Here is a 20913-nt window from a genome sequence, read left to right on the forward strand (position 1 = left end):
AGGACTGGATTTATCAGCAAAAAAAGGCTAATTAAAAAGTCCTCTCAAGCACACATACACACTTTTTTAACCAATCTTAGATTACAATCTGAATATTTATAATTGAGCTCACATTTTAGCAAAGGAAATTTAAATAAATCTGATAACATTATTCTTTTCATGGGTTTCAAAGAATGACGTTGGAAGTTAATATATATATATATATATATATATATATATATATATATATATAAATATAAAGTCAAAACTGTGAGAAAAAAAGTGAGATTTTGTCAATTCTATAGGAACACTAACTTTGATAACACTTATAATGCAATTCCCTTAATACGCTTTATTAGCACATTAACAAACAAAATTAGTATGTTTGTAGGTGTTAATAAGGAATTTATTAGCACAATAAGTCAAATGTGGTTTGTTAACATGCTTAGTACATTTTTTTTAGCCTGTTGTCTACAAAGCTCATACTTATAAACTGTTTAGAAGCTCAAGAACTGTATAAACTATCTTTGTCAACATTAAATTGAGTGTTTGCAACACCTCAATCTAAAATGTTACCCTAACTTTTTGCCCTTCTCATTTGTCTGTTGGTAAATTTAACATGTGGAAAGTCACAATACTGAGATGAAAGTACATTTTTTAAGGAACAAAAATAGTAAGAATGTATCTCCCTTTTATTGAATACATCCAAGTATTTAAAGAAAATTCATGAGTTATTGTTTAAAGTGTTCAAACGTATTTTTAAACTAAAGAAAACAATTTTAACAACTTTTTTAATGATTTTTTTATTTAACAAATTTAAATGTAAAACATAAACTTTTTAAATGAGCTATAAACAGAGCTTCCATCTGAATAGACAGTGCTTTTGCATAAACAGCAGTTTTGCTGCTTCCTGTCTGCTCAGCGACACAGCAAGACCTTGCTGCAATGACACAGCCATTCCTGAAAGGGCTGAAAAATATATTTTCAACCTTATAAAAAATGCAGCTGTAATTTTCAGAATAAATTACAAAATGTGAATTGATGCAAAATGTGAGTTAAGTATGTTGAATGCTGAGACGAAGATTCTCATAGAATTAGCATTGAATATAGAACAAAATTGAAACTACTGTACCATCTGTCTCAATAGTTTAGTTTTTGTTAAGTCTTTTTTTTGTTCTTTACACATTTCTTTTTTTATATTTCAAAAGCAGATAGGTCCAATGAATACAAAGTGCATTTTTTATGGGTCTTGAAAAACAGAGAAATGGAAACTTGCCTACATGATGACCAGCGGTGTCATAACATATCAGTCGGCACAGTTTGTTTAAATTTCTGTTCTTGTAAGAAACCATTTCAGCTTTCAACCACATTCATCCAATGAAAGTTGAAAAGTGCAAAACATTTTCTGACTCAAATGATGCAACTTTGTGTTTTAACCAATCTTGTGGTTCTGCTGCAGCAGCGCAACACTTTTTTGTTGTGTTCCAACATGACTGCAGACTGTTTTCTCCACTGCAGCAGGAGAATCCCCCCCAATACACACACACACACACACACACACATCAGCAGCACAGCTGGGAGTAATGGACAGCAGAAACAATTAGACAGCACAGAAGTAATACAAGTCAGTTAGACAATCTGGTTCCTGTTTTTGGAGCATTTGCTAGCATCAAGTGCCCGGACTCCTTCTCCAGTCAGTGCTACAACCATCCAGCTGGCACTGCAAGCATCACAGTCGAATCTGGTTTGACTTTAATTGTGATTTATAATGTGATAGAGAATGCCTTTACTTCTTTTTCTTAGCAAAACAGAACCATTAGGTGACATTTCCTTCGGTTTCTGTCTTTAGAGTTAATGATTAGTTGGTGTTCTGGTCCATTTAAGTTTGGCTCCAAGCTTTAGAGCCGAAAAAAGAAATCAAGTTGATTAAATTAATAGATCTGTGAGTGGAATTTCAAATTTAATGAGCATGCAGTCAGTCATGGAGATAATTTTTCTAATTTGGGAGCTACGTGAGGAGTTAGTTTTAGAGAATGGGCACAAAAATACTATAAATCGTTGTATGTAGAGAAATCAAATCAACTTTAATTATAGGGCCCTTTAGTGTACCAATTGTAACACAAAGGGTCCACATCATACAAGTATATATTCAAAGCGAAACATGTGTACAGAAAATGGTTGATTACATGATTTGAATTGGAATCAATATGGACGGAAGCGTAGGAGGATTGATCACTGGCTGCTGACTTCAGTCCGATGGATGAGTCTCAGGTCCTCCTTGGAGACGTAACAGCACCAAGAAGGTTGATGAAGGAGAAATTCAGTCCACTGATCAATCACTCTGAGATTAATGCTCCTCTCAGACATATGGATGAATTTGGTGGGATCACAAACTGCTTGTTGGTGGCACAGAGAATAATAAATGAGTTTTCCAAGCTCCATACAGTTTAATGAGGTCCAGCTGTTGATCAGAGGGCTTTTGTGAAGCTGAGAGAACATATATTTGATCCCAAAAGTCAGTGTGAAGCAGCAGAGACCTATTGTGCGTTTTTCTTATTTTAGCCATATTTCCCTACATGCTGTAGAGATTAAAACCATAGTTTTTTAACATTTTTGAAAATATCTTTGCAATGGCTACAAGGAAGACAAATAATTTCCTTTAATAAACGCTTGGATTGATTTATTTATATATTTGTATAATACATAATGTAAAAATGTGTTTATGTACTTGCTAAGTTTAGGGAGGAGTTGACATGTCATTTAGGTCAAACATAGTGTCATGTTTAAGAATCATTCCATTTTTTTTCCATACATGAAAGACATAGATAATGTCTTTAAGCAAAAAGCCAGTTCAAAGATTAGCCAATCAGAAATTACCTGGTTCCACTGGGGGCGGGGCATTGCCTAGAACTGCTTAAACTGATACCCACTGATTCTAAAACTTAGAATTATGAAGTACCCAATCTGAAAGTGGCTGTACTTTCTTCTTTACACTACTCCATATGAATTATAAGTGTAATAATATATTAATAATCATGCCCCTGTCTCTTTCCTGTTTTTCAGCTTTAATCCTCACATAACTCTGTTTTATCCTCAGATGGTCTGAATCCATGAGTGTGCTTTTACTAAGTGAACAAAGTTCTAGCCTTGGCTGAATAATGTGCTTTCCTAGATGAAAAGACTTAAAAGTGATATGATCTGAACTCAAACAGCTCTATTTTTTTATTGGAGGAAATATTTGGGACTGTTTTTTTTTAATTATTATTATTATTTACTTTTTTTATTAAATTGCTGTTCGAAGATGATGTATTTTGCTTTATATTTTGCTGTATGAACAAAAAAGTTGCTCTGTTTTCTGCAGAATTCCTGTTATTGCAGTAAAAGTCAATCAATTTTATTTTTGGTGACATTTTTTTCTGCATCTCACTCATTGTACCATATTCTACCATTCATTCAGAGTTGAAAAGTCTAAAGTAAAACTGAAAAACTGAACCCAAATCCCGATGTGCAAATGGTGGAGTGGTTCATTGTGGCAACTCCTGAAACAAGCAAGAAAAAAAAAAACTGATATTTGATCTTGTTTAGGTCCAATTTTTGACTGCAGGGGGATTAAATGTATACCAGTTATATTCTTTGCTTTATTTCAATTGCAGCTGAACACAAAAATCTTGCTAAACACTCGTGCAACCAGCCAATTTCCTCTGTCATTTCGCCTTTAAACACATTTCCTGTCCCTCCGGGTTGCCTTCAGGTTCACTTGTTCTCCTGGTTACTCGTTGAGGAGCTTCCTCCCACCATTACTTATCTGCTCATTGCCTCTCCAAAGTTTTATATCATTCTTGACATATTGAGTTCATCAAATGGAAATTGCATAACGACAAATAATAGGTGACTGTGAATCAACGGCGGTAAACAAACACACACACTAAAAGCCTGTGAGAATTAATTGGGTGTTGTATTCAGGCATATTTATTTAATAATTTAGGAGCTGCTTATTGCTGCCACTGACCCAGTTGTATTCATGTCTTTCTTTATGTCTGGTTTCTTTCTTATGCTTTGCAAAAGAAAACTGAAGTTTCCAACAAACTGTCCTTGCTGCCTCAGTCTACTGTGTATTTTTTTTAAATGTATATTATTTCTATATAATACATAGTATAATCAGAAATTCTTCTTTTATTGCTTTTTGTGCTATTAAACTCATTGCAGAGGACAGGGCTGGAGAACTTCAGACCAGAGCAGTGTTGAATGATTGCATAAGACTGCATAAAGTATGCAATCACAAGCAACTCAAACAAGGGGTGAAGGAGACGATCCTGATGGACTTTTATCTTTCACAGACGATAGATGCTGTTTGACACCGCCATAATTGTCTGTCTGATCGTTATCATTTGCAACACATACTTTTGAAAACATATTAGGTACTTATAAATAATAACGACAAATATTGAACTCCAACACATTTTCAGCTTGTAAACCACAAAAGTTAGCCTGCATTCTTCATCCATCCAGTTAAAGCTGAATCCTTTATTCCCTCCAGGTCAGCTTAGTGATCCTCAAACTTTATATTCGTTTCTTTCTGCATGCCTATTAATTCTACTCATTCCTGTCAGTAACACTTTGGCAGTTGCAGTCTGTTAAGCCCTGACAGAAGGGAGAAAGAGTATTTGGCACGCGATAACAGTTGTGCTGTCAGCAAAGCCAGTGTTACAAAAGGTCTTGGAGTTATTTGAATCTGGGTTCTTCTACATGCCCAGCAGACTTATGAGTTTGTGGTTACAGGACATTATCCAGAGAGGGAGAGTCAAAGCGAGGATTTTGAATGCCATTCAGTCCCATTATCACAGTCGGTCCAGAAGACGTCAGAGATTCAAGTTGGCATCGAGACCACAACAGAGGTCACTCTGCAGATGGAGACAAAACATTAAAAGTCTAGCTGACAATTTCCAGGTGTTTATTTAATTTTTTTTCTCACTAACACATAGTATAAAGAACAAATGATTGCCATGGGAACCATTTTGGCTGCAAGATTGATGTAATTTGCAAAGCACTATGAATTTGGCCACAGCAGTGGCTAACAAAGCCTTAGAAATGCAGAGCTTCCAAATTACCAATCAGTCAGACGATGTGTTTTTTCTAGTAGAGCATTTGTTGTCCTCATATGTTTTTCATCCATTCGTTCGTTCTCCAATTACAACGCATCTGCCTCTTTGCAGATGTGCTGTCTGTCTGCTCCCATTTCTCATCGGTCCATCTTTAATCTCCCCTGACTCTATCACCGCCTCTTAATACAGTCTCATAAAACTGTCTTTGATCTACGCCTGGAGGAGCTAAGAGAATTAGAAAGAGGAAAACTGATAAGAGACGAGACAGATAGGACTACAAACTGCTGTGAGCTCCTCAGGTCTATGTAGGAAATGGAGTGTGAATTAGAGTGAAAATAAATATCTCATTTCGGTAGAATGTGCAGTGGGTTTGTAGCTTGCTCTCGAGGCATTCTTTAAACATTGTTTAGTTTTCTGGCTTTAATGCCTTGCTGGCTGCATCATAGAAAAGTAATCCATGTCTATAACCTCAGTTTAGTCCTGGGATTATCAAGTGAAACCAGCGCATACATGCTACAGTGATTCCAGGCTCGCACAGAAAATGAACGAAGTGGCAATCAATGATACCCTGAGTCTTTTGAGACACGCTCAGACAGTGGGAATTGCTAATTTAATGAGTAGATGAAGTCAGATATGTCCACAAAGTTACTACCTTGCATCTTCCCGTTACACGGGCAGAAAACAAACAACACGCTCCCACAGAAACACAGTGTGAATCAATGACGTGCAATATGAACTGAGCTGAACAAGCAGTTTTCAAGGGGAGAGAGGAACCACAGAGATTGCCCGGAGGCTGGAGTGTTTGTGTGTTTTTTGACTATTATTTATTTATTTCTTTTACCCGGTTTGCCGACAGGTACCCCATTGATCATCACAAATTAGGATAAATAAACTTAAGAGGATGCAAGCAGACAGCGGTTGCTTGCCATCTTAGCTGGAGCCTCAGGCAAAATGTCAGCATACGAAAGCGACAGTGGGATCAGAGAGTCCCCTGGGACAAAGGCAGAGGGAGATATAAAGATATATAGACACAAGGCCCATAGAGGGCACTTGAGAGAGATTGCCTCTAGAAAGGATAACTTGTGGATAAGAGAGTCTTCCGATAATGAGGAGAGGAAAGGTCTGGAAAGAAACGGAGAGGAGGGAAAGAGTAGGAGATAATGAGTAACGGGTGTATTGACAAAAGTTGGGCAAACTTCTGACTCGGACGTTCCTTTTTCTGATCTTCATACAAAGTCCTCAGTTAGCCCTCAGTCAAAAAGCCCTGCTGGCTAATAAAGTCAGGAGATGGGTGAGTTCAGGAAGTTAATCACTGGAGTTTTAATGTCACAGCCTACAGACAGATATGACAAACTCCCTACCTTGTATTTGGCTGCTCTCCTTCCTCCCTAAGGCTTTGCCTCTTTTGACTTCTGTGGCAGAGTCTGCACTCCACTGAGCTCATAAGAGGGATGATGAACTGGCTCATCCTTTTACATCACAAAACGATGTATGTCATGACCGCAGTGATGTTTTTCGGCCCTATTGCCTCACAGAAAAGAATTGTCCCTGATTCAAATCTTTGATGTGCAACTGTGTTTGTTGATAGTTAGTGCAAAGCTGAAAATGTTTTTATCTGGGCTGGGGACTGGCACAGGGAGACCCAGACTTAAGTCTCCTTATGGCTATAGTTGGGCAGTAGCGTAATCGCCTGGTAATATGTGATATGTATTCAAGATATTTATGTGATCTTATTTCTCTTTTTAGAGCGAGTTACAGAACCTGGGAGATACGGAGATCCAGCTACTATTACACACTCAAGCTCAGCCAAGAAGGTGCAACAGAACGGTAAGTTTTACTAAGAATTTTACTAAGAAATGTATACTTTATTTTTATTAGCTTTATTTCAACTTTGGACTGCATGGTGGTGTAGATATTTGCACTTCGCCTCACTCAAATCTCGCTTGGGTTTTTTTCTGAGTGGACTTCTCTCCATGCATACATAGGACAGCCAGTTTTAAAGTTAGTTTTTCAAATAATTATGAGAGATTAACACAGGAAAATGCCACAATTCTTGTTTTAAGTGCAAGCACACAAAATGTGTTATTTATCAAGAAAAATGTGAAAGCCTTTTCAAGCTTAACCCACAAGACCTCAGTCTTATTTTCTCTTAAAAATCAAGTTGTGTGGAATATTCCGCAGACTAAGTGGCCGAGAACACGGAACACATTTTGATGTTTTTCTGGATGTCACCATGGGTTGCTACTTTTCAAAATACATTTGCTGTACTTTTAGGATTCCTAATATTACTGCCTCACACTAAACCCGTTTATATACACATTTAAAAAATTGGAAGTAATAAAATATTTGAAAATGACATGAAAACGTAAAGAAAATCGTACCTAATTCATAGTATGTGTTTAAGTTTCAAACGTCCTGCTACTTTCCAAATTTCAGCTTTCTTCCTGCTTGGTACACATTGTAGTGCCAATGATTGTAGCATTGCCTTTGCACTTACCATTCATTACACATAATTCAAAAAAACATTTAAACATTAAATTTCCCCTTGTCTCTTTGAACCACATTACAATTTATAAATAAAAGATACACTGTATGGCATCACTTTGAAGCATTTCATATAAAATGTTATCTTGTTTTTTTCATGTTTTTAGTGTTTTTGGTCCAGATAGATCTTGAACATTATCAGTGAAATAAACTGTCAGCCTGTAATGACCTTTAATTTATTTTCTTTATCATCTGGGGTTTATTACTTTCTTCTGATCAGCACTAACTTGCTCCCCTCTCGCAGTTGGCGGTTTTAATAAACGCTGGCCAAAATACACCAGTTGATATCAGCCATTTCTGTTTTCTGTGAAGTTAGATTGCCAGACTCACAATCTGTGGCCTTATAAAATAATCAGGGATGCTTACATAAATTAATCAACCATTTTGCATTTATTACTTATATTTCTCAAGATTAGCCTCCTCATTAAAACCAATGTTTGTGTACAATTCCCTTTTAATTTGTAATTTAGTTTGTGATACATTGTGCAGGTGTAGTAATTCGTCTCTGTCATTACAGGATGATCTTTTATCAGGAGTGTTTAAGTTTAATTAGAAATGGAAATTTGCCACTTTGTTTTCAGCCTTTTATAAATTAAAAAAAAAAAAAAATATTTACAAAGGGGTTTTCACCCTTTTGTATTAAATTGCTCCTCCTCAGCACTTTGCAGTTGCACTCAAAATCTCTGTTGGAGTTCTGCTCATTCAAAGAATTTAATGTATGCTCCCAGATTCAGAAGTTTTGGTCTGCAGTCAATCTTTTTTTTTTCTCTCTCACTCCAAGAGTTTCACCATAAAACATATTTTTTATATATTTTGTTCTTTCTGCACTGAATTTCTACAACAAATTGAGTTAAGCCAAATCGACACTGCCTCATTAAAATATCACTTTTTTTACTTCCCTAAGCTCCTTCGAGTTTGCTAAACTCTGTAGCATGAGTCACTCATATCATTGTAATAACCATTTAGAGGTCGCATTTACGCAGGTCGAAGCTGGATCTGCTCCAGAGTTTGTTTTCACAGACAGTCCCCTTCATTTGGCAACTAAAAAAGCCTGAACTGTGGTCTGGACCAAGCAAGGGAGCCCTGAAAAGAATGTGGGTCTCATTTTACTTGTAAATGAACTCTGATGTAATTCACTTCGGTGTGAATGGACTATTCAGAAGACCTAAATGAGGAAGCGAACCAAAAGGAGTAAATTGCATTGGTGCCATAGATGACAAGAGTGGGTGAAACTGGCCGCAGTTTAAAGAAGCTTTAATCATGAAAAAGTTGGACAATGGTTTGTCAGTAAGCGTGGTCATTATATACAGACACCTTGATATAATAGCTAAATCTCATTCTTGATTTTCTTCCTTTCTTATCAGAGACTGTTTTGGACACTAGCCCCGAATGAGCATTTTTGGAACGTAATCACTCATCGTGGCTGTCTGGTTCATTGTAATTTTTGAAGTTCTACGTGTTCAATCGAAGTAAAATTGATCAAGCTGTAACATTTATCAGTATTCCTTTTTACCCTGAAATTATATAAAAATCTTTATCAGATAATGTTTCTGTTATTATAACTTATAGCTCCCTACATTTCAATTTAAAGTGAGATAACAAGGGCTTACATCTTGGTGGGTTGTTGTTTTTACAGGAGTACCTCAAAGCTTAGTGTTGGGGTCTCTTCTTTTTTTTTTTCTTCTCTGCACTTGCGGCTATAATTACTATTATTACTGTTGAATTTTTTATCCTTTCTTTGATTTTTTATTTATTTGTTTTTTTCTTTTCATTTTATTTCCATTGCATCTTTTCAAAGTGATTCATTATATTTAGCTAGTTTTGCTTAAATTTGTCCATGTTTACTGATTGGATCACCTGACCGGCTGAACACAAATTAATGTACAAATCATGGCATTGGACACAAGCTGCTCTGTCAATCAGGGCTGTTTTCATAACACAACATGGAAGAGTAGTTATCCCACAGCAATGACAGAGGCAGAGAGCAGAAAAGTAAATAATAAACCAAACAGTGGCTCAAAATGCAAATCTAAATTACACTAATCGTGACAGCTTCCGCATATTTTGTTTTGTCTGTTTGGTTAATCACAACCCATTTTTGCATTTTTTGTTCAAATTAAACCCCAAGATTTTGTTATTATCTTTCAAGTCAGATGTAAGCATTACAACAGAATAATAAACTGTTTACTTTTAGGCTAAGTGCAATTTGTTTTTGTGTTTTCTAAGATTTATGCAGTGACTTTTCTGTTAAAGCAATAAAGAGTGCACTCTATTATACTTTTTCTGAATTAGTTGTTTTATTTATTCACTTTAACAGTTAACTCTCAGCACTTTGGCACTGTAACAAAACTGAAAAAAGCAAATAATAATGTAGTTAAGTACAAGCCAGTTGTATCTAATTAAACTGCATTCCAAGTTTCTTTAAATTATTTAAACCAATACATAATAAAGCCTACATTTTTTGTATAACCTATTAAATTTGGCTGATAGAATAAGGGGGGAAAAATCTGCATTATAATGCATTAATCCTCCACTTTGAGCAGGCATCAGCTATAAGTGTTTTGCATACTTAAGAAACTTTTTGGTCTAATCCATGAACTTACTATATATTTTAATACATTTTGGTAATTTTATGACCCCTTATTTACATTAGTACTTAGGCGGAGCATTCAAAAGAGTAGTAGCAACACTGAGAGGATGAAAAATGAAATACAAGGGAAACACGACTGCAATTTAACAAGGGCTTACTCATTCACATTTATGGACACATACATGCTTGAACTTTGAAATAATAAATGCCACACATGGAATAACATTTAATCATCTCTGACACTGGGAGAGGGCAGGAAGCCAGGTCTGTCAGCTAAAAATTGCATGCTGTACTCTGTCACAGTGACCTTCACCAAAACAGAATAAAAGTTTGGACTTTGGCAAAGTCCTTCTCTTTCAGCAACATATGGCTGGTTAAATGTCTTGGGATTAGATTATAAAATGGACTAGAAACTACTTTACATTATTCCAGTGTATGAGGGGCAACAGAGGGTAAATTAGAATGAATACATCAAATAAATCTTGTGCCGGTGCCAGTCCTTTTCTTCTTACCTTTCTGTATTAACATATAAAACAGTAATTATACTGTTACCCACTTTTCTTTTGCCGGATTTGTAATGTCTATTTTATGTTATGTGTGTTTTTTTTGGTGTAGCTAGTAAAAAAATCAAACATGAAAACAAAGGCGAGGTAAAGTATGACTTTGAAAGCATAGTGGTTGTTAGTACAAGTGTTTTTTGTTTGTTTGTTTGTTTTTTTATATCTTAATAGTCAGGAACTTTGAGATTTTACATGTTGGGATAAAAATGAATTTTTTGTTGCATAATTTTTCTTTTTGTTCCTAACACATTGGATTGCAAAGTTTTCTAAATTTTGTCAGATATTGTAGGTAACGTGTTTTTGAACAGCGTGTAATTCCATTATCACCTAGGATCGATCAGAGTACTTGGAATAAAATGGTTATTTGTGATACTGGAAACTAGCACTCTAGTCTCCAATCATAAGATCGTAACGATATTCAAATTAAACAAGTACAGAACTATATTTCCCAATATCACCTCTGTCTCTAAAATGTGTGAGATACTACTATTAAAGAATTGGGTCTTTTTTTTAATAAATTATTTTGCCTAAAACCACGACAAAATTTTTCTCTTTTACTGCAAAGCTTAAATTTTTATAAAAAACCCTAGTCTTTTTTAGATTTTTATAAAGTTATTTTTACAGCAGGGATTACATTTCTAGTGGCATCGATGCATGATTCTAAGATTCCTAAAACAACTTTTATTCTTTTGATGCACAGCAGTTTCAGAGTGAAGGTGCAACCTTGACTCTCTTGATGTTAACTGACAAAGCTCTCTCACTGGCAAATTATTCTTGTCTTTGTCTGTCTTCAAGCCCTCACCAGGACGTGACAGAGAATGGTTATTTAGAGAAACAGAAATGCAGCTAACATTTTCCTCCTATAATACCTCTAAATTGTTTTCACATTAGTTCTGTGCAAACTTTGCAAACCTTGCCTGTGGGGGACATTCATGTTATATTACAATCTCGTGAACATTTTTTATGCTTTCAGTGTATAATCCTCTCTGAATATACAACCCATTTTATATTTTCTCACATTTTTTGATAACTATTTTGAAAATGACAAGTTCAAGATACCTGCATGACTAAAAATAAATCCACCAATACAAGACTTTTATATTAGGTCGCTTCAACACACCTACTTGTAAACTCCATTAACAGTTTGTCACAATTACTTAAAATAATTGCTGCCTTAAACTGTGATTGTTCATAATAATTGTTAAAATTGTTATAAAGAAAGATAGTTATTACTGAGATTGTAACCTTCAGCATTTTTCACCTGATGAATTCTGCTGCGGTCCTTTAATTAATCTGTACTCCATTGCTTTAAGGCCATTGTCAAAGAATGCTTGATTGATGACTTGCATGGCATCTTTAAAAAAAAAAAATCTTTATTTTGGGATTCTGTCCATGTGAATAGATTGTGCCGCTGCGTTGAAAATTGTTGCACGTCACTGATGAACATTCCGATAATAACTGATCGTCCACAGCTTCTATATGTGGATATTTTCCTCCCGTAAGCTATTGTGCTTCCGTCTGACATGCAGACTGTAATAGCCTATTTATCTTCTCCATTTTTCAATTACATCCCCAATAATGCGATTTGCTTATGTTTTCAATAATTAATTTTCTTTTTGCTGAATCTGTTCCATCGCTGATTTCCTACCAGAGGCCTCGTCTGTGTTTCTCTCCCCCCATCGTCCCTTCCTGACGTCCATCGCTCTAGTAGCTTTCTCCAGGCCAAACAGTCAGACCCCGAGAGGCTTCACGAAGCATAAAGTGGAGACAATTTTAATCTCTTTCTGATCTGTTTTTCTTTTAGTTGCCTTTTTCTAAACTGTAGGGATTACTCTATAAACCCTCCCCCCACAATATGAACGAAAAAAAAAATTACTTTCCCTACTAATTTTTTCTTTTTTCATTGCTTCTCTTCACACTTTGGGGATTCCTTTTAAAAAAAAAACACATTTTTAATTTGTTTATCAAAGCCTGAAAGGAAATCTCATATTTCTAAAAACAGTTACAAACGTGTCCTTTGGGAACAGCCGTTCAAGCTGTTGCTTAGTTTATACAGACCCGCTTATTTGCTCTAAGACAAAATAGCAGGGGAGAGTAAATAACGAGAGAGAGGTGGAACAGATTGTGGATAAAAGAGCGCATACCACCGCATGCACAGGTCACTAAAACGACCTATTGACCCGTGTGTAGCTCTGCAGCAATTAATTTAAGGTCAGTGTCTGTTCTTTAGCAGGGCTTGTACGCAATTTAGTCTGTGGTATTGGAGTCAGACTAACTTTATTATCCAATCACTGTGTCTTATCCTGGCGTGTGTCCAGCATTAGAGGACACAATCCGAGTGTTTTGTCCTCCACCCTTTACAGCAGCATTTTACTGTCAATTTTGCCTTTTATCTCAGGAAAGACTGAGGCTGGAAACAGGTAGCTACACAAAGCTAAATGGTAAAATTACTTTCAAAATAAAACAATCTGCTCGTTAGTTTCCATTTATTTAAATCCATGTTTTTTATTGAATGACTCATCATAATTTCTGCTAAGTTGATCCTGTCTACTTTTTCATATTCTGTATTCAGTAATGAGTAGAGTATGATGGATGAAGAAAATATGTAATTCTGTTAAGGAGTTCTGAGGATTTTTTTGAATAAAATTTGTGTATAAATCTTGTGATATACTTGGGGCAAACATTTGCATAATGTCATTTTTTTGTATTTATAAAATAGTAAAATAAAAAAAAAATGAAGATAGTTCTGGACCATGCAAGTGAAACAAAAATAAACTGAATAATAATGACACATTTATTTGCAAGTTCAAAATTGAAACTCAGATCGACAAAAGTCATTTTGTTTTTTTAACCTTTTTTGTGTTTTTTTTTTTTTTTTTTATTATTATTTTCCTACATTTTGCAAATTCATCAAATGTGTAAAAGTTTGCAGTTTTACAACCACTTTTTTTTCCTTTTGTGCACAACTTTATGGGGATGGTGACCTTAATCTGACAATACAGAGGGCAGATCATATGCTGCAAAAGGTTGCAGGACAGCCTCTTCAAATGGTACACCCCACAGCTAACCAGAACCTAATTTCTTTTTTTTTTAAATGTTTTATTAACATTTTTCTAATCCTGTCCACAGGCCAACAAAAAGGTTTTGGGTTTAAATCCTGGGTTTGACCTTTCAGTCAAGAGTTTGCATTTAATTACCCTGCAGATATGGGTTGAACGGCCCAAAAAAATCATGAATAAGAGGCTGATAATTCAGAATTGCCTGTGAGAGCGAATGTGAGCGTGCAACATTTACTCTCCCTGTGATGGACATGCAATCTGTCCAGGTTGTACCCTGCAGATTCCCTGGTGACAGTCAGGCTCCAGCCTTTCTGTGGCTTACCACAGAACAAAACAAGAACAGAGGACTCGCTGAAATTCTAATCACATTCTTTTTTTGGAACAGGTCGGGTCTACTGCTATTGTTCTGCAATAACACAGCGGTGTCAGAATCTAAACCCAGTTTTGTCATAAATGACTGTGGAACCATAACTTTTGCTCATTACAACTTTATTTATTTGTTTTGGGTGAGTTTTTTTTTTTTTTAATTATTCCACGACAAAAAAATTATGTCAAAACTTTTGTCCAAATCTTAAGCTTCTTTATTTTCATTAATGTTATAATTAAATTGTTGGATACTAAACAATCTACTGATCCATAGTGTATTTTTTTTAATTAAACAGTTTGGCCACCAGTCACACAATTTCTCCATATGTGCCCCATGTACACATATCCAGGACATTCAAATAGGCACATCATACTGGTCAATTCAAATACAGCTGTTTCAATACAAAGCAGAGGCCAGATTAATAGACAAATATGGTCAGCTTGCATTCTGTTGGAGGATGCTGGGGCTTGTTTGCATAAAAAAAATCTGTTGCCTTTGATGTCCTCAACTAAGACTCGGACAACTCCTCCATCTGCCTCAGTCTTACAGCTCTGCTTGCCGGGGAGCATCAGGCATCTCAACACATGTCCAAGGACAATGACTAGCAGAGCTGTGTGAATAATGACTTTGACCGTGTAGAAAAGAAATAAAAGTCCAAACTGTGCATTTGAGTTTTAAAAGAAGATAACCTTTTGTACGTTTATGTCTGGCAGAAAAGCTCTAATGGTGTTTCTTTTCCTGTGACAATAGCAGTGCTTTTAAATTATGTGGAAAAAGATTGAACAACAAAAAGTGTGTTTGCACTGTAACAGTCCAAAATAGAAACTTCGGCAAGATGCTTCAGCTTGCATCCTGACTTGTTCTTTAGAGTCAAGCTAATGCTTTGCTTATTTGACTTACTTTTTGCTTAGATCGAGCAAAAAAATAATTACATTGACACTAGTCTATTGGAGCTAAAATGCTCTGCTTAGTGAGTAATGTTATAACAGAAATAGGTCAGATTAGAGTTGATATCATTTCTTTAAGAGTAGGGTTTTTGGAAAATCCCATAATTCTTTTCAATGATCTGTGTGTCTGCTTTTAGAGTTGAAGAGTGGGCACCATCTTCTCCATCTTTAAGCACTGTCATCTGAAAAATGATAACCAACTTGACACAGAACTGTATCTGTTCTGCTGAACATGAAAAACGTGTTTACAGAATGCTCTTTACATGCTGGCAGAGGCCATCTGATCTTTGTGTTGACTTTTATACCTTACAGAGATGTTAAAAGTTACCTCTCCATTTGACGACAATCATAAAAGCAGTGTCAGTTTTTGATCTCTGGATAATTTTGACTAAGAATAGAATAAAATATTTATTTGTAGTAGTAGTGGTTTGAAAGAAGCTTTATCTATAAAAAAAATATGTTTGAAAATATGTGTCTAAGCGAAAAGAAATAGAATCTAGTGTACAAATACAGAGGTTTGTATCACCAATTGGGTCTTGGACAAGGCTGTAAGTTCACCTCTTTCTTTGAGGAATGAGTCAAGTACCAACATCAAACTTAGGCTGTGATCACATCAGACACGAGACACCCAGTTTCAATGTTAATTCAATGTACAGATGCTTTCAGAGGTTTGGCCATCGGGTACAGCGGTCTGACAGTAGCAGGTTTTGCACATCACAGTGTGATTTTGGCATCGTTCCATATGGATAATTCAAAAATGTGAACTTTGGATAATGGAAGTCTGGTTCGGACCCCCTCCGTGTCACTTTTTGACTTCTCGGTGCCCCCAACTCGTTGTTTTTTTGGCTGTTCCCATTAAATCGGGGGTCCTCAACTATACAGTAATGGACGTCGGGGTTCGGATACTGGTCCAGTCTGGTACAGGTCTGGTACCGGTCCCAATACTGGTATATTACTGCGTCCTGAGCATTGTAGACCCCTGATTACCATCTTTTTCTCTGTCTGTGGCCCAGTACTAAGTGGCCCTTGGACTGGTACTGGTTTGCGGCCCAGAGGTTGAGGTCAAATGTGACACAGTGGGGGCCTGAACCATACCTCCATATATGACAGGTTGGAAGTGAGAATGCATTGGTTGATGACACAATCAGTGGGTGGAGTCCAAAAACAATATGGAGGAAACTAAATTTTAGGATTTTTTTTATTTTCCATCGAGACTATAGTATAAGGATCCTCTAATTTGATTATTGTTTTTATTTTAACAATCTCATTATTGCACTAATAAGTTTTACAGTATGTGAACTGTATCAGATTAATATACATTTGTTCAACTCATATTGTTGATTATTAATGCATTTCTTAGCAAATGTGTATAACTATGTAAAATCAAAATTTAATTGAATTGAAGAATCGAAAGAATCGAATCAATTCAGGCTCTTGTGAATTTAATTGAACCGTTTCTGGAAATTATAATCGATAGCCAGTCCTATAATTTAAACATACAGTCAATGCTTCCAAGGAACAAGGGGGCTAAAAACTTGACGATAGCTCCTCCCACACATGTTTGGAGCATCAAGTTTGTTGGGCTGTAAGCTTAAAAGAGAAAAAAAGAGGCAAAACACATTTGGCACAAGAGAACCTCTATAATGACCCACCAACCACATACAAAACAAATGGATGCAAAACACAGAATATGACACAGCTTAATTGATTTGTTATTAAAATAATATATTTTAGCTATAAAGAATATAATACCTTGATATTCATAAAAGAGGCATCTCTGCTATTTCTTAACTTGTCAACTGTCAACATCAGGTGTGTTGATTAAGTATTGGAATATGAGCACAGAAAGATTAAGGCTGTTATTTAATATAATACATTTTTACTCAGAGAAGCTGCTTATTGGCAGTAGGAGAAAAAGAAACACCAGATAATATTTGCACATTTAGATATAGTCTAAACTATTCTCATTTCCACATGTGCAGCTTTGCAAATTATTGAGTTCATGGAAAAATAATACAGTTGCATAATTATTATTTTAATTTGGTTAACCTTTTTGCTAATGATGGCGTACTTCATGTCAAATCAATATTTTAAGACAATAAATATGGCAGAGGTGGGAGTGGGGAATAAAGCAGATGGCTCGGTCATTGAGGAAAGTGAAAAAAGAGGTGGCAAGCATGTGCTGCAGTCCTTCTGCATTACAATTGATTGGCTACTTTAACCAGCGCGGTGCTGCTCACTCAAGCTCTAAATAGATGGATAAATTCTCTCTTGCCCACATCTCTTACTTGCTTCGTATCCTAGTCTCCTTAATTCCCTCTTCATTGTTGTTTTAGCTTGAACATCATTTTCCTCTTTTTTTATCTTCCTCTTTTTCTCCCAGTATCTACATTCATTATTTTTTTCCATCATTATTCAATCTTTCGTTCTCTATCAGTTGTCCTCTTCCACTCTTGTTTACACTCCCTACTTCACCTAAATAATGCAAAAATATTGAGATTAAACTTGAAATTAATTTCCCATCAGTCATTTTTTTTTTTTTTTTTTTGCAAAGACATTTAAGCATTTCAATGTAAAGTCACTTTTAAGAGAGTATTTAATTGCACAGATTTATCAGTAGTTTATGAGTAGAGGTCACTCGGTCATCTCGTCCTCCTTTAACCAGATAAGATCTGTTTTTTTCCTCCATCTGTCTGCTATAACTTTCTTCTCACTCCCTTCATCTGTCATTTTCTTACATCCATAATGCCTTTTCTCAGCTTTGGAAAAAAAAACAAAAAACATGCTTTTACTTCATGCTGAAAGATGAAGGTGACGATGAATTTGAATCATCATGCAATAGAAGCATACTGCACAACAGACATTTCCCCTTCTTCTGCTTTTGGGAAATGATAGAAGGGTGACTTACAAATGTGTTTTCTCTCTCCGCCTCTCTTTGTGTGTCTATCATGCAGAGTAAAGAGGAAGTGTGTTTGTCAGTGAACTAGGAATTTTTCTGCCTACAGGCTTTCTAAGCTTTACAGTTTTATTGTTGGGTTGGTTCGTCTTCTTGAAGGATTTAGAAAGATTTTCCCTATTGTCTGTCAGCTCTACTTGTATAATGTCGACAGTTTTTGTGTCATCTTTCGGCTGATTGCTGAGGTTTCTCTGTGGAATTAACATCGGGGAAAAAAGAAACATGTTTCAGTCGTCTCCTAAGCTCAGTGATATGAAAAAAATGTATTTCACATTAGATGTCCTTAAACAAAACCCATTAGGCCACTAATGGAGAGAAGAACTCTCATTATAGGATGGAATTCTAATAACTTTTAGATCAATTAGGGATTTAATGTAAAAATATCAGTTCTCTGTTTGAATTAACTCGACATTTAAAAATATTTTTAAAAAGACTTGATTTTTACTCTTGATTTAAAGCTTACTTTGTCTTCACATGCTCTTTATGATGCTCCCAAACAATGTGATTGTCTATAATTATTATTGTTAGCTTGTATTATAAGAAGTAATTTCAGTGCATGTATTCGTAGAATAGTACAATAGTATCCATAGTGGTTGAGAGTACTATAACTATAACTGTTGGAAAAGTAGCTCCAGCAGTATCAGTGGTAGTATCAGTTGTTGTAGCTGTAGTAGCAGCTGTAGTAGTTGTAGTAGGATCAGTTATAGTCAACACATTCTCATCCCCAAGTCGTCACATATTGACCTTTGGATGAGGACGCATCTGCGTCATTTTAGATGTTTTGTGTGACCCCACTCGTTTTTTGACGTAATGCCTGTTCCTATTAAATCACAGGTCCCCAATCTCCAGAACCGGTCCAGCACTGCAAAATGTAGCACACAGATACCCAAACCCAGTACTGGTACCTTAACCCTAACTCTAACCCGACACCAGACCCGAACCAGTAACAAACACGGTAGCAGGCGCAAACTGGACGCAGTACTGGACGTGAACCAGTACCGAGTTATGGTTAGGGTACCGGTACTAGACGCATCCTAAGGACCGGTGTGCATCCGGTACCACTTCCAGCACTGCATTCGGTAGTACATCCTGTATCGCGTGACGAGGGTTGCGGACCCTAAATTTTACAAACAACCAGCACGTCAAAAAAACGAAAAGTTGGGGACACCCAAAATGTCAAAAAGAGAAGGAGGCTTAATCAAACATTAATATGTGACAACTTGGACACGAAAATAGGTTGTCAGAGTAGAAGTTGTTTAAAAAAAATAAAAAAGAAGAAGAAGTGTTATCGTATTTGTAGCACTTCAAGATCAAAAGGCCAAATACTTTCCTGCTTCTAAACCATCACATGGAGTTTAAGTGAAAAGAAACTAGAAAAAGTATACTTTTTGTTTAGCTACAGATAAGCAAACAAATATTGTTTTCATTTCTTTAAAATGTTCACATAATCTGAATCATTATAGAAACTGTACTAGAAATAGCACTTAAGTTAGTAATTAATATGAATCATTTACAGACTCTGGTTGAAGGTCATATTTTTTGCACAAAGAGACTAAAATTATAGTTATTTGTAAGGAGGCTGGACTGCTGGTTAGACCCTGGTAATTACTACTCATGCTGCATCGTTGTCTTTTTAGTTGTCTTTGTTAAATAAAAGAGTTCTAATCGTCTTTTAATAAGTATCTACCATTGAAACCAGAAGTGACAGAGTCCACTTTTTCTGCTCCAAGTGCCAGTTGCTTTCTTTTTATTGTTATTGGCTTTGTTCTCCACCACTTTAGTCACATTTGAGTCAGTCAAATGCAGGTGGGGTTGCGCTTTTAGTAGAGGACATTGCTCAGTCAATGACCTTGCTTTGATCCTTTGTTACTTTGGACATCAGCCAGCAGTGTCATGCTTCCACGGCCTTGTTGTTCCACTGGAAATTGATCTTTAGGAAAATGATGTTGATGCTTGGAGAGAGTAGTTCTCATTAGTTAACTCACAGTTCTCACTGTTTACTTCACGCATGTTTTTCCTTTCAGTCTTTCCCTCTAAGCGATTACTTTTTTGCCTGCTTCAGCTATTAGAAGGTGGGAGTCTGCCATCTGTAAAACTAACAGAACAGCATGATTTTTCACTGCATCAACCTCGGCACTGCTGTGCTGACATTTCCTGCCCTGCGTGTTGGTACTCATTCTTTTTTTTTTTTTTTTTGCACTTTAAAAGTTATAAATTTTGCCTGTTTTCTCTCTTCAGGGCCAGATACCACCAAGGACCCATGCCTGAGGCTCCACTGTCCTTCTCACAAGGTGTGCGTGAGCCACGACTTTCAGACTGCCATTTGCATCAATCAAAAACAACCTGGCCACAGGTAGGAGCCAATGAAATCTTTATTAATAGAATTTGTGCATTTAAGTTGCTTAGGGTTTTTAGGACGTTCAAATGACAAAAAAATAAAATAAAAATAATGTTCTATGTGCTTATATAAGCTTACATATAATAAAAACATTTTTTTTAAAGATCATTAGCATTAGATGTCTAATTTCCATTAAATAGAGAAAAACAAAACCTAGTTTAACTTTAAAAAATAGGCACAAATAACACTTGGGTGGTTTAGTTCAGGTTTTTATTCATCTATAGAAATATATGTTCATTGTTTTGTTGACTTTAACATTTAAAAAGAAGAACAAGCCAAAGCAGAACTTCGATTTTAATTTCCTATATACCTTTGGACCAAAATCCCCCACGCAAAAGCATAAAATAAACCTAAAGTTTGTCTTTTGTTTGCAGTTTGGTAAAAAAAAATTAGACAGTTTTGTGTTCAACA

The 20913-nt window shown here is 35.9% G+C and overlaps 1 protein-coding gene across 1 annotated transcript in view; it reads left to right on the forward strand.

Annotated features, from left to right (window-relative positions):
* spock1 (SPARC (osteonectin), cwcv and kazal like domains proteoglycan 1) overlaps nucleotides 1-20913 on the forward strand; it is a 109152-nt gene that overhangs the window by 58378 nt on the left and 29861 nt on the right. The window contains exons 5-6 of the mRNA XM_024283943.2: nucleotides 6828-6908; nucleotides 20343-20457. Coding sequence (XP_024139711.1) covers nucleotides 6828-6908; nucleotides 20343-20457 — 196 coding nt within the window. The remainder of the gene's footprint in view (nucleotides 1-6827; nucleotides 6909-20342; nucleotides 20458-20913) is intronic.

The sequence above is a fragment of the Oryzias melastigma genome, linkage group LG10 (assembly GCF_002922805.2).
Source record: "Oryzias melastigma strain HK-1 linkage group LG10, ASM292280v2, whole genome shotgun sequence".
Classification (NCBI taxonomy): Eukaryota; Metazoa; Chordata; class Actinopteri; order Beloniformes; family Adrianichthyidae; genus Oryzias; species Oryzias melastigma.